At 46.0% G+C, this 12,086-nt stretch overlaps 1 protein-coding gene across 1 annotated transcript; it reads left to right on the top strand.

Annotated features, from left to right (window-relative positions):
- Positions 1–211: 211 nt before the first annotated feature.
- Positions 212–3,585, top strand: hsd11b1la (hydroxysteroid (11-beta) dehydrogenase 1-like a). The gene is made up of 6 exons (XM_076039510.1): positions 212–401; positions 1,425–1,555; positions 1,650–1,853; positions 2,019–2,112; positions 3,096–3,261; positions 3,383–3,585. Exons 1-6 carry the CDS (start codon positions 317–319, stop codon positions 3,564–3,566), a joined length of 864 nt encoding a protein of 287 aa, XP_075895625.1. The 5' UTR covers positions 212–316; the 3' UTR covers positions 3,567–3,585.
- Positions 3,586–12,086: the final 8,501 nt, after the last annotated feature.

The following is a 12,086-nucleotide window of genomic DNA, read 5'->3' on the forward strand; positions in this document are numbered from 1 at the left end:
ATAAAGTTCCAAGATTCAAAAGCTGACAGTATTTACACGCAGCAGATTCGCTTTTCCTCATAGTGGTATTCGCCTATAGAAATAGCACATTTTGGAATTTAAAAAAAAAAAAAAAAAAAAAAATTTGGTGTCATATTCCCCCCCCACGGATGACCTCGTGGGTTCAACGATCATTATCTGATCAGTCCCCCCGCCCCCTTGAACGGCCCTACAGAGGAGGGATTGCATAAATGGCATTATCAATTCGTCAGGTTTTCAGTCCAAAGTAGCTCTTGGCGTTGCGGGCTCATTGCTGAAGACTGAACTGACAACGGAAATGGGAACATTCACCAAAATCATATTAGCGAGTATTTGTGTCGCCTACATTGCAGTCAAGTGGACTTCGCCCACTTTCAATGAAGGTAAGAGAGAGACGCTGAACTGCAAAAAGGCCACAGCAATTATTGGCAGTCGTTGATAAAGTCATGAGGAGTATGCGGTTGTTGTATTATTGAACTGAAATGTTTTTTTTTTTTTTTTTAAATATATATTTATTTTAGGGAATGACGGCGCTCATCTTTGCTTAATTCTTCTCTATGGATGTCATTGTTTTATTCGTATAACCTGTGTGATGGTATTTTTCCCGTCTCAAAATTATAATTGTTTATGAAACAAGCAAAACGCAAACCAACAACAACAACAACAACAACTACTACTACTACTACTACTACTACTGTAATAATAATAATAATAATAAATCCTCAGTATTTCAACTATTTATTGTTATGAAAACAAATCTAGGGCAGAGTTCCTTCTACATTACAGGCTCCATTCACAGATAACCACGGTTGCCAATTATCCATATCACTGGAGTGAGATATGTCGTATGTTGTAAAATATATTGCTTGGATTAGATAAATTGACTTCAGATGACGAAATTGTCACTCAAAGACATGCATGTGGATATCACCCGATACTTATCTCGCAGATACAAACGTATGACTGGCCTGTAATGGCTCTTTATGCTCTCCTGATTTAGCCGACACAAAATGATAAAGGGCACCTTGACATTCTGGAGGAGGAAATTGTAGTTGAGCCACTTGGCAGCCCAACCATGACAGCTTGTCACTGTGGTTTGATTAGTGAGAGAAGACTCTTTAAGAGCGTCACTTGTTCTACGTTTAATTAAATGATACGGACGGAGTCTGTGCGCTCTAACACAGTGCTGGTTCCAAAACACTGAAACACTGTGCTCCGTGTTACAATATGGAAAATGAACTTTGTACACAAAATGTAAAAATAAATAAATAAAAGTTTACCTTAATTCAAGTTTTATCCAAACATTATTATTATTTCTGATCACAATTATGATTTTTCAGGAAAACAAAACCCAAACTTTCATTGACTGAAGTAAGATGATAGTGTCTTTACTCTTCTTTTCCCAGAGTCCCTCAGAGGCGCCAGGGTCGTGGTGACTGGGGCCAGCACAGGCATCGGCGAACAAATTGCGTATCACTTAGCCCGCTTTGGAGCCCAGATAGTTATAACCGCAAGAAGGGAGAAAGTGTTGCAACAGGTCAGTCGGCGACTCTAAATATGTCACTTTGGTCCTTTACCACTCTCTTTCGACCAACGCAGACATTTATTCTTTCTGTCTTTTGTGTACACAGGTTGCCGAGAAATGCCTCAGTCTGGGAGCCCAGAAGGCTCTCTACATAGCAGCTGATATGTCAAGTGACACGGATCCGGACAGAGTGGTAGATTTTGCTCTGGAGAAACTCGGAGGTTTTGATTTTGTGATCCTCAACCACATCGGCCCAAGTCCGTTCACTATGTGGGGAGGGGATGTGGAGCACACCAAATGGCTCATGAAGGTAGTGCAGCTTTTGATGTCATAAATATGTTCAAGAGGGAAAGATATTTTTCTATCTTTCCCTCTTGAACATATTTATGATACTGATGGTATCTGATGGTACTGAATGGTACTGATCTCTGTGTGTGTGTGTGTCTGTGTGTGTGTGTGTGTGTTTTCTCCAAAGGTCAATTTTTTCAGCTATATTCAGATGGCCTGGAGATCTCTGCCCTCACTGGAGCAAAGCAAAGGCTCACTGGTGGTTGTTTCATCACTCCTAGGTAAATAGGCATCATTTTCAGCCAGCAACTGAGAGGAAACTGTTGAGCAAAGTTGTAACATTATGAGGTATAATAAAAAAATAAATAAATAAAAAAAAATCATAATTGGCCATTTTTATTTAAAGGCTAAATGATTTTCAAGACAGGGCTAGTAAGTTTTTCTTAAAAGATCCATTGTAACAGAAATTATGGTAGCTGAGTCTGCATTAAATCCATTTTTATTCCCATGAATGTTTAAAAACCAATTTTCTAAAATGTCAGTCTCAAAAAAAAATCTGCATCAGAAACCACTTTAGTTGTAAAGAAGAGATAGTGGCGTGCTCAAAGACTTTCTTTGTCATGTGAAAACTAAAGATGCTGTAAGTGCTGGAGCTCTAAAGAAAGACTGTGAAGTATGAACATGGAAAAAAGGTATTAAAAAAAAAACCTTGGCCATCTTGTGTAGAGCAGGAAAATATTTGCTCTTGGATGAAAAGGTTTGTATTGAAATGAGGTGACTCACAAGAAAAAATAAACAGCAGTTTTTGACTTGGAAGGTCTTCATCAGTTCTGTGAACTTGGGAAGAGATGTACAACATTTGTAGGCAACTTTTTGTGGTACATTTTGGTCTGTTTTGTGCTGTTGTATGTAACAACATGTGCTTGCAAATCTCTCCCTCTTTTGTGGCACTTCTGTTGCTGGTTGCTGCTGCTTTGCATCCCGGGAATTTTCCAAAGCATAATTAATAACATGTGACTTGTAAGACTGTTGCCTTAGTTGCATTGGTAGGCTCAAGACATACAAAGAACTTCCAGGTCAAAACTGGCCAATGTTTTATTCTTCATCTGAGTTGCTATGTTTGAATAATTTAATGCACAAGTAATATACACAAGTAAGTAATATCAAATATAATTTACTTCCTAAATAGTGTAAATTAGAGTAAAAAGTGCAAATATTTGTTTTTTCTTACTGCACAGTACCAATACTTCTTACTGGTTTGCAGGTAAAATGCCCAGTCCATTTGTGGCACCGTACACCTCCACCAAATTTGCTTTGAATGGCTTCTTCGGGTCTCTTTATCATGAGCTGGCCATGAAGAAGAGCAACGTCTCCCTCTCCATATGCACACTGGGGCTTATTGACACCGAAGCTGCAATGCAGAAAGTCAAGTAAGTCGCGCCTGCGCTGCGGAGCAAATAGTTTTAATTTTTGATTCTGGCCCAATGGTTGTCTGACAGTCAGTCTCACAGTAGCTCAATGAAGTTGTCTGTCTGTCTGTCTCTCCAATAGGGACATCGTCGCAATACCCGCCTACCCTGCCTCGGACACAGCCCTTAACATCATCATCACCGGAGCAACCAGGCAGCAGGAGCTCTTCTACCCCTGGTTCACCTATGTTGTGGCTATTACCAGAGAATGGTTCCCCTCCATGACAAACTATGTGATTCAGAACACCTACAACTATACATCATAAAAACAGACTGATCACAGTGTGTGTGGTAGAGCTCTTTCAATGGGTTGGTATTAAATGACAGGCCTGGAGGTCGTTTCTATGTCACATATCAGCACACACACTGAGCTGAACATCTCTGATTTAGGCCAACTAAACCTTGTCGTCTTTGGAAGATGCAAAGTTAGAATAAGTCCCGTAATCCTTTGCGCATCGGACAGCAGCCAAATGAGAGCAAGAGCAAAAGAGGAGGAGACTGTTAAACTCCTCCCCTAACTGCATCATCTGCGATTTATTTTATTGTTTACACAATATCGGGTTACCGGAGCTTGGCAGGAATGCAATGAGGCAGAGAGGAAGGGCGAGCACAGAGGAGGGAAGAGTAGAGAACGAGGTTGGGGAGCAACAGACATCAATGACAATGACAAAAAGGATTTAAAGTGGAGAGTTACAACTTCTAAAAACAAATCCCAATAAAAATGGCCGTGAGCAACAAAACATTATCGAAACATCGAAAACCAAACAAACATCACTGGAGTGACACGGTGTACAATGACTTTTAACGCTGCAAAAACAGCACTATAGTGTAATACACTATATATATTCATATATAACTGGTACTGGCACCAGACCTGTTGAGGCGGTGCCTTGACTGTAGAACACCAGGTGTCCACATGGGGGCAGTGTTGTCGAAGAAGTGGCCCTTCATAGAGCTCTGTGCTCTGCTTCGGCTGCCTGGAGGGATCGTTCTCACTCAAGCCAATTCAGCTCATTCTCACACAATTTTAAAGGAATATCATGTAATGGAAAGAGATGCAGCCAATGAGTTTCAAAGACCTCTTTAAGAAAAAAAAAAAAGATCTGACTCATCAAGCCTCTGTAAGGAAAAGAGTGGAGTCCCACGTGTCCTTCGACTGGATGGGCTGCTTTCTCCCAGCTCTTTTGGCCATGCTAATTCTGCTTCTTCTCAATCCCTTTGGTGACTGCACCCGACTGTCCCCCTCCATTGGGTTCCTCTCCTTCTCCATTCTTTTTATAATTTCCAAAGCTGGCCACAGTTGGCGCTGCAGACGTCCCACCGAGCAAACTCTCTCAGCAGGACTCCTTTAAGTTTTTTTGTCCCCCTACTTCCCATCACAAAAAGCCCCCCAGGCCTGAATCAATCCTGGTGGTCGCCCCTTCATTGTGGCACCCCCCCCCCCCTCCCCCAGAGATGGTGGCCCTGCTGGTAGGCTACTATATGCCCCGAGCGTCAGTGTGTGAAAGGAATGTGCCGCTAAAAATGATAAATTGGATTGAAAGCAGGAAAAATCTAGAAGAATTAGCCTTTTTCTATGAAGCATCGCCCTCAGGAGAGAGAGGGAGAGCGTCAGTGAGTCTGTTCTCTGAAGGCTCGCCCGAGTCGCTCTATCCTTGCAGTAAAAGTAATGAGCAGGAGGAGACACCATTGAAATACGTGTCCCTTTTATCTTTATATCTAAATGACATGATTTGCAACAGCACAGTGAAGAAAGAACCTTCTCCATTCCACACCACACACTCCTGTCTCTTCCTCTATCTCGCACAAACACGCACGCACACACAAATATGGAGGGGCCTCCCGGGGTGGAGAGCAGCCGTGGCCTGGGAGAACAGCCAGAAACACCTGCAAAAGATTAGTGCTTCTAATGCCTGGCAATAAATCCTCTCACCCTTCTCGAGCATCTCCATCTCAGCCAAGCATGGATCTCATAGGCTGGGGAGCATCCACCCACAACACAGCCATGCACACGCACGCACACACAGTCACACGCGCGCACACAGCACAAATCAAGGATCAAACACTAAGCACTTCTTGGCTTCTTGTCAGTTATCAAACACCTCTGATGCTTCAGAGTTATACAAACCTCACATTTCAGGAAATAATCCCTTTGTGATGTCACAAAGGGCACTGAACCTTCACTCTCCCGAGTTATTGGCAGCTTACCGGCACTGTGGCAGCTGGTTGTAAACAAAGGGTTAAATATGCTACTTTTTTTTTTTGAAGATACCAAGATATTTTTTTTTTTGCCAGTAATTATTCCAGTGGGGCTCCTCTACTAAAGATGAGGATGGACAATAAATCTCAGATTTAGTTTTAGATCACACATTTTCATTTTTACGGGCCGTGACTAAAGCTGCGGCTCGCTACTTTGCTCGCCACACATAAAACATAAAAGGCTGCGTGCTTATTGGCCGGCAGGATGCAGATGGCGTTTTGCTCTGCGGTTGAAACTCTTACATTCCTACCAATATTAGGTCCGAGCTGTCAGGCATTAAAAGCGAGACCATCTGTCCCTGTGAAATCGGTAGAATCTTCCTCTGGGATCCCAGGCGGCAGGTCCTCTCTGGTAATATTTTGTACACAAGCCTCTGCTGATGTCGCGGAAACTCCAGGTTCCACGCCATAAACAGCTACCTACCCATACAGCAATAGCATCCACCTCAGCCATCGCACACAATTTACGATTCTTTTCTGGTGATGCAGCTTTGAGGCACGTTGTCCCAGAGCATGTGGCTCCATAAATCTCCCCGAATCAGTCGTGCTTGAACCTCTGCCCTTCAGAGAGAGAGAGACGTGCACATGTGCAGCATGTCATGCACGCTTGATGACAAGATGGGGATGGGAGGCCAGGGAGGTGTGGGGGTGGGGGGGGTCACAAAAACGATGCTAAAATAGCTGCACTGCCCCCTACTGGTGGAAGCCACAGCCACATCTCCCTTTCAGTTTGTTAGCGTCGGACTTTGGAGTTTGTGTATTGTCGACGTGTCAGTGTGGGTTCTCTGCTGTTACTTCCTCTCTTGGTCCAAACACATGTCCACATTAGGCTGACTGGAAACTACTGGGTGTAAATATTAGTGCTGATCGTTGTTTGTCTCTCCATAATGTGGCCCAGAGATGAACTGGTGACTTTTTAAAAATGCACCTTCACTATAGGGCGCCTGGGAGAGGCTGCAGCACCGTCCGAAACAGAAGAATGGATAAAACTTTGATATCGGGTGGGAAATGGGCCAAAACTATGTTTTCAATTGAGATGCCTGTTCCTGTTGTTTGACTTCATTCTTATGGATCCCAGCCCACTCTGAACACCAGGGTCGCCACTGTTGTCCCCCCCTCTGTAAAAGAACAATGGCACCATGGAGCAAGAACATCTCAGGCTTATTGTTGACATACCTCTGCAGTCTATAAAGACCATTTACACACTTTGACAGTCAATTTGAAGTCAACACTGGGCCATCTTTGTGGGCAGAAAGCAGGAAGACTCAGAGAAAACCTGGCCGAGCTTGAATCCATCCCCTTGAACAAAACCCAATTAACCGCTGATGAAAGCAATTCAGTAAATAGGTTAAAAAAAAAAAAGTAAAGAAGACAAAGAAGAAGAAGGAAACCCTCCGTTTTGCGGGTGACCGCTCAAACGGAAAGCAAGCCACCGATCATTGTGGCCCGCGCGAGCCGATTAGCGCCGCGAAGAATGTTGATCCGCCCGGACGGCGAGCTTTGTGCATGACCTCTGGAAAGTTTTCACAAAACACTGAGCTATGATGATAAAAAGGAGGGAAAGGGGAGTGTGGTGTTGGTGGGGGGTAGGTTTGGGGTTCGGGGGCGCTGGAGATGAGAGCCAATGAAAGGGAGCGTCGGCGCGGATGAAAATAATAATAATAAAAAAAAAAGAAAAACACGGTGGGTGTGAGAGGTGGCTGAGGTGGCCCTGCGACCCCTGACCTCCTTCCCCCAGGTCCATTCAGAGCGGCACAATGGCCGACACCTGTGTCCTTTCAGTTGCTGGCACTATTATTATTTACATCAGTCAGCGGGAGAGACAGAAAGAGGCCAGAGGTTCTGTGAAGCAGAGAGCACCAGCCTCATGCCAACAACCCCCCCAACCCCCCACTCTCACAGAGACAGGTGCCTTCCTCTCTCTCTCTCTCTCTCTCTCTCTCTCTCTCTCTCTCTCTCTCTTCCTCCCTCCCTCTCTCCCTCTCTCTCTCTCTCGCTGCCCGCCGATCTCTTCCTCTCTAATCATTTCAGATAAGTCCAAACACATTGGCGGAAGAAGGAGAGGATCCACAACGAGGCGCGATCACATCCTGTAACTAATGGTCTGCCCTCCTGTATCACCGTTAACACAGAGGGCATCAGGTTGGCTTAATTAGGAGGGGGGAAAGGGTGGCTGGGGGAGGGAGAGAGAGAGAGAGAGAGAGAGAAAAAAAAAAGCGGCGAGCTATTTCGCTTTTGTAATTTCGAACCGCACTCACACACAGAAAATGGAAAAATGCTCAGATCAAAAGTTTCACACTTGCTTTGATGCAAATTTGCAGTAGACAGGAAGCGCTTGAGTGTTTGTTTGTTTTGGTTTTTCTTGGAAGAGCTGAGAGTGATAACGGCCAGTTCCGGATTTATTTTTTCGGTCGGCGGCGCCTCATCTCAGAAAACAGCAAGCTGATTTAAATCTCAAGATTGCTTTTTTTAATGGTTTGCGTCACTCTGTTTTCCCCCTTTCGACAACCAGACAGACGCAGCTAACGAGCTCATCAGCCACCGTTGTTGCGGAAGTCGAGCGCGACGTCGGTAAAAATGTGACCTTAGTCACACAAGAAGCACACACATACACACAATGCGTTAAAATGCGCTAAAGCCAAAATAGCAGCTACTTCCTCTCGCGTGCAACCAGATCGATGAAAACTTTGCAGGTCTATATTTTAGCTTTGTGCGCACGAAACGGAGCGACGCCTGCCTCATCGCTCCCTACTACTGTGGCTGATCGGGCTCGGCCGGGGAGAGTCACAGGGAGCATGGGTGGCAGGCTGGGGGTTACATGAATTCTTCTTCCTCTCTTTTTTTTCCATCGAGGGAGAGAAAGCCCAATTAACAAAGGATAAGAAGTGAACCGTAAACACCCTCAACAAGGCCCAACAAACCTAAGAACAAGAGCTCTCTCTCTCTCTCTCTCTCTCTCCCTCTCTCTCTCACTCCCACCCCCCTCTGCTGACCACTCCTCCCCCCACCCCTGGCCCCCGCCCCCACTCACTCGCTCTCCCTTCCACTTGCCTCACAAAGGGAAGGCTCGGAGCTTACAAAGTGCCAATTAACACTGAATGTTTGCCCCTCGCACCTCCCTCTCTGAACTGCTGACAGCTCTGGTGTTTGGGTTAATACCAAAGGCCTGCAAAGAATTATAATTCTCCTCCTTGCCCCATCCCCCATCCCCTCCCTTTCCCTCTCCCTCTCCCTATCCCTTTATTTTGTTTCCAATGGGGTGGTTTTACAGTTCAATGCACAGTCAAAGGGTGATATAAAATGACTTTCCAAAGAATTTCATTTGAGGAGAAGAGGGGCTGTGTTGCACTGGGACAGCCACGGCCTGCACCAGGGATTGGGGGGTGGGGGGTGAGACCATAAATTAGAGAGGCAACCATGCATTAGTAGTTAAAGACACTGAAAGCGCTGCCATGTTTGTTTCGATGGTTGTTTTCTTTGCATTTTGAGACGAGCGCATTTATATCTTTAATTTCTGTTGTTTCTATCTGCCTCTTAAACGACACAATAAAAAAAAAAGACACAAACGCGACCTCACTTTACACACAGGCGAAGGCAAACACACTCTTTGCTTGCCCACTGGAGATGCAGGTCTCACTTGAGATGGAGATAGCAGCGTGGATCATTCATCACAGACAAGGCTGATAGCTGCTGCTGCTGCTGCTGCGGTGCTTGTTTTCTCCCCCCGCCCCTTCCCCCCATTCTCTCCCTCGCGAACTCCAATAAATAAAAGCGTGGAATAAAAGGGCCGGCCAATGAGGAAGAGGTGAGAGGGTTAAACTCTTGGAGAAACACAAGACTCTTTAAAAAAGAGCTTCTGCTTGCACACAATTCCCGGCTGAAACTGGGTCTGCCTCTACAATTTATGACCTCTCGGGACCCCATCCCTCTTCTCATTCTTTATGCTTTAGTGAGGGTCCGAGATGAAATGGCTTCTTTTTTTTCATAGCTTTTCTTTTTCTTTTCTTTTTTGGGATGACCCAAGTTTACACATTTGGCTTATTTTTATATCACCTGTGAAAAAAGCATGACAGATTATTTTTTTTTAGCCACAGTTTTTATGTTTTGTTTTGTTTTTTAGATTCACATAAAGTCTGACAGCCGACCGGAAGAGCAGTGAAGTTCCCTTGAAGCAGCAAGTGAAGGACACACTCATTGTGTTCCATCACCAAGGGCTGCTGTAGCTCCTGCCAAATGTTAGAGAACGTTTGTTGTCCCTCATTGTATATTTGCAGTTCATTTGGAGAAAATACACTTCAATATTTTACAGAGTGTAAATATCTTTGACCAAAAAAAGCAAAACCTTCTCTTGCCTGAATCGGTGAACTAGGTGTGAGTGGTGCCGGTGCTGTGGCAGGCTCGGCCTTATTTACATTCATGTAAGGGGAGCTGAGCAGCGAGCTGACGTGACCTGACACGGTTCATGGCTCCACCAAGTGAAGGCTGGCTGGGCCTCCACCTCCACCCTGAGACCCCGAGGTCAAAACGCTCCGCAGCATCTCTGGGATGAAGGCGGCCGCCGAGACATGTGACTCTGGGTCTCTGCCTTAATTCTTAAGTTCTGACACGCACTTGGAAAAAAAAAAAGGAGGGAGGACGCAGCGGTCAGCGTGTTTAAGCTGGAGAAAATAAAAGAAAAGAAGAAAGAATTTCTCTTCTCGTATTTTTCAGACATGTGGTCGAGCTGCGTTTTATCTTCTTCTTTTTTTTAATAGCCGAAAGATTTATTCGGCAGCAGGTGCTACAGCTCCGGCTGAGCTGACAGGCGGGACCACTCACTTTCCTCCCTTGAACATCTGATTCACATGAACTGTAATTTCTGCCTGACGTATGACAGCTCCGAGAAGGTCAGCGACGTGGCTGTCGGACGAGGGGTCGTGAGAAAAGCACGAGAGGAGCGGCGTGTGTCCGCAACGAGATTAATGTCAAAATTCGATCTGCTCCTCTGCCAAGTGCAGCTGCAGCGGGGAGGGTGGAGGCGGCGTGCACGTCTCTCCAGCCTGAGGGCGACTACACGTCCCCGTCGGTGGAGCAGGATTTCCTTTTTCCCTGAGCTACAACATTCTTTTTCTTTCTTCCCTGCTCAAATGTGGCAGCTCTCAACTCTGGCGGAATCCAAAGGACTTTTTCAACGACGTGAGAGCCCTATGCATTTTGTTCTGCCTGTGTGACCCCGTAACCACTGAGCCAGAGCTCAGCCAACTGGCCGCGGGAGCCGAAATCTGGCTCGCTGACCGGGCCTGTCGTGCACCACGTTTGGATCCGGGGGCTGTAACTTACCCCTCTGTCTGCAACTGGGGATGGTGCGGAGGTGAGGGTGAACCGAGGGTCAGCCGCGGAAAAGCTCGCTTTTATTGTCTGTCTGGGCGAGTGAAGGATGGAGGGAAGAGAGGAGGGGGAGCAGAGAGGGATGGTCGGAGGTGAGGGACGACGAGAGAGGAGGGGCGACAGTGCAGCTTTTGAACATGCGCGTGGAGAAGAAAAAAAACAGAGGGGGAAAAAAAGAGGGGAAATATTTGTTTCATTTCCATCCAAGGGTTTGGAACGGATGAACCAGTTTTGTCAATAGGTGGCGGTGTAAGCAACACTGAAAAGTGCTGCTTGCAACAAAACATAGAAGAAGTATAAATTGAACAAAACTAGTAGCAGCACCAGTATTGGAGATTCCGGAAAACATTCATTTTGATTGAAGAATTTCTGTTCCTTTGGTGTTGCCGGTCCAAACAGAATTGGAACCCGTCCGGGTTCGCGTGACGGCAAAGGTCCGGCGGGGGTCTTGCAGGCTGAGGAATGATCACAGACATAAGCAGATTTGTCGAGGCCTCCAGCTAATCCAATGTGGTGATTTCCACCAGATTCAGCGTGTCAACATTCTTTGGCCCAAGAGTGATTGATGAGCGCTCCGTAATTGTCCGCTGTGAGGGTGGGGGTGGGTCGAGGTGGTGGGTGGTGGTGGGGTGGAGGGGGCGATGTCAGGGCGAGGCAGGCGCGTCACCTCGCAGTGAGAGTAAAGGAGCCGGCAAATGGAAGTGATTACGTCTAATATTCTCCATCTGGGAGCGATCGCCTCGGAGGACGAGTTTCAAAGAGGAGCACGGCGGCGAGGGGGGCAACTGCAATTTGCACAGGATTTACAAATCTCCTGAATCGAATTTTGGGGAGGGGTGGGTGGGTGAGGAGGCGCACATCTTGTTCCCCCCAATCCCCCAAGACAATCCGTCATCAGACGCCACTAGCAGATGCACAGACGTAAAAAAACAACAACCGTTCTAATGTACAGCTATTATAGCTGCGAGGCAGCCTGCAGCATGGGCTCCAAAAAAAAGAAATTCTAAAAAATCCCAGGCTACGTGACTGTAAGATTCACTGAGTGTATTACATTTTCACTTGCTTCACATCAATACCCGATACGTCTTCCACGCTGTCTGTGAGCAATCATGAGCCACTCAAAAAATGGTTTCGCCTGCCCGGTTAGAAGTGATCTGAGG

This window comes from Nelusetta ayraudi, unplaced genomic scaffold (genome assembly GCF_046127955.1).
Source record: "Nelusetta ayraudi isolate G7.1 ecotype Tasmania unplaced genomic scaffold, CSIRO-AGI_Nayr_v1 ptg000059l, whole genome shotgun sequence".
NCBI lineage: Eukaryota > Metazoa > Chordata > Actinopteri > Tetraodontiformes > Monacanthidae > Nelusetta > Nelusetta ayraudi.

What these genes read in the sequence shown, in the direction of transcription:
- hsd11b1la (XM_076039510.1), top strand. Translation starts at nt 317, where the DNA reads ATGGGAACATTCACCAAAATCATATTAGCGAGTATTTGTGTCGCCTAC. An exon ending in GGGAGAAAGTGTTGCAACAG is followed by an intron (nt 1,556 to 1,649) that starts GTCAGTCGGCGA and finishes TTGTGTACACAG; the next exon opens with GTTGCCGAGAAATGCCTCAG. An exon ending in ACACCAAATGGCTCATGAAG is followed by an intron (nt 1,854 to 2,018) that starts GTAGTGCAGCTT and finishes TTTTCTCCAAAG; the next exon opens with GTCAATTTTTTCAGCTATAT.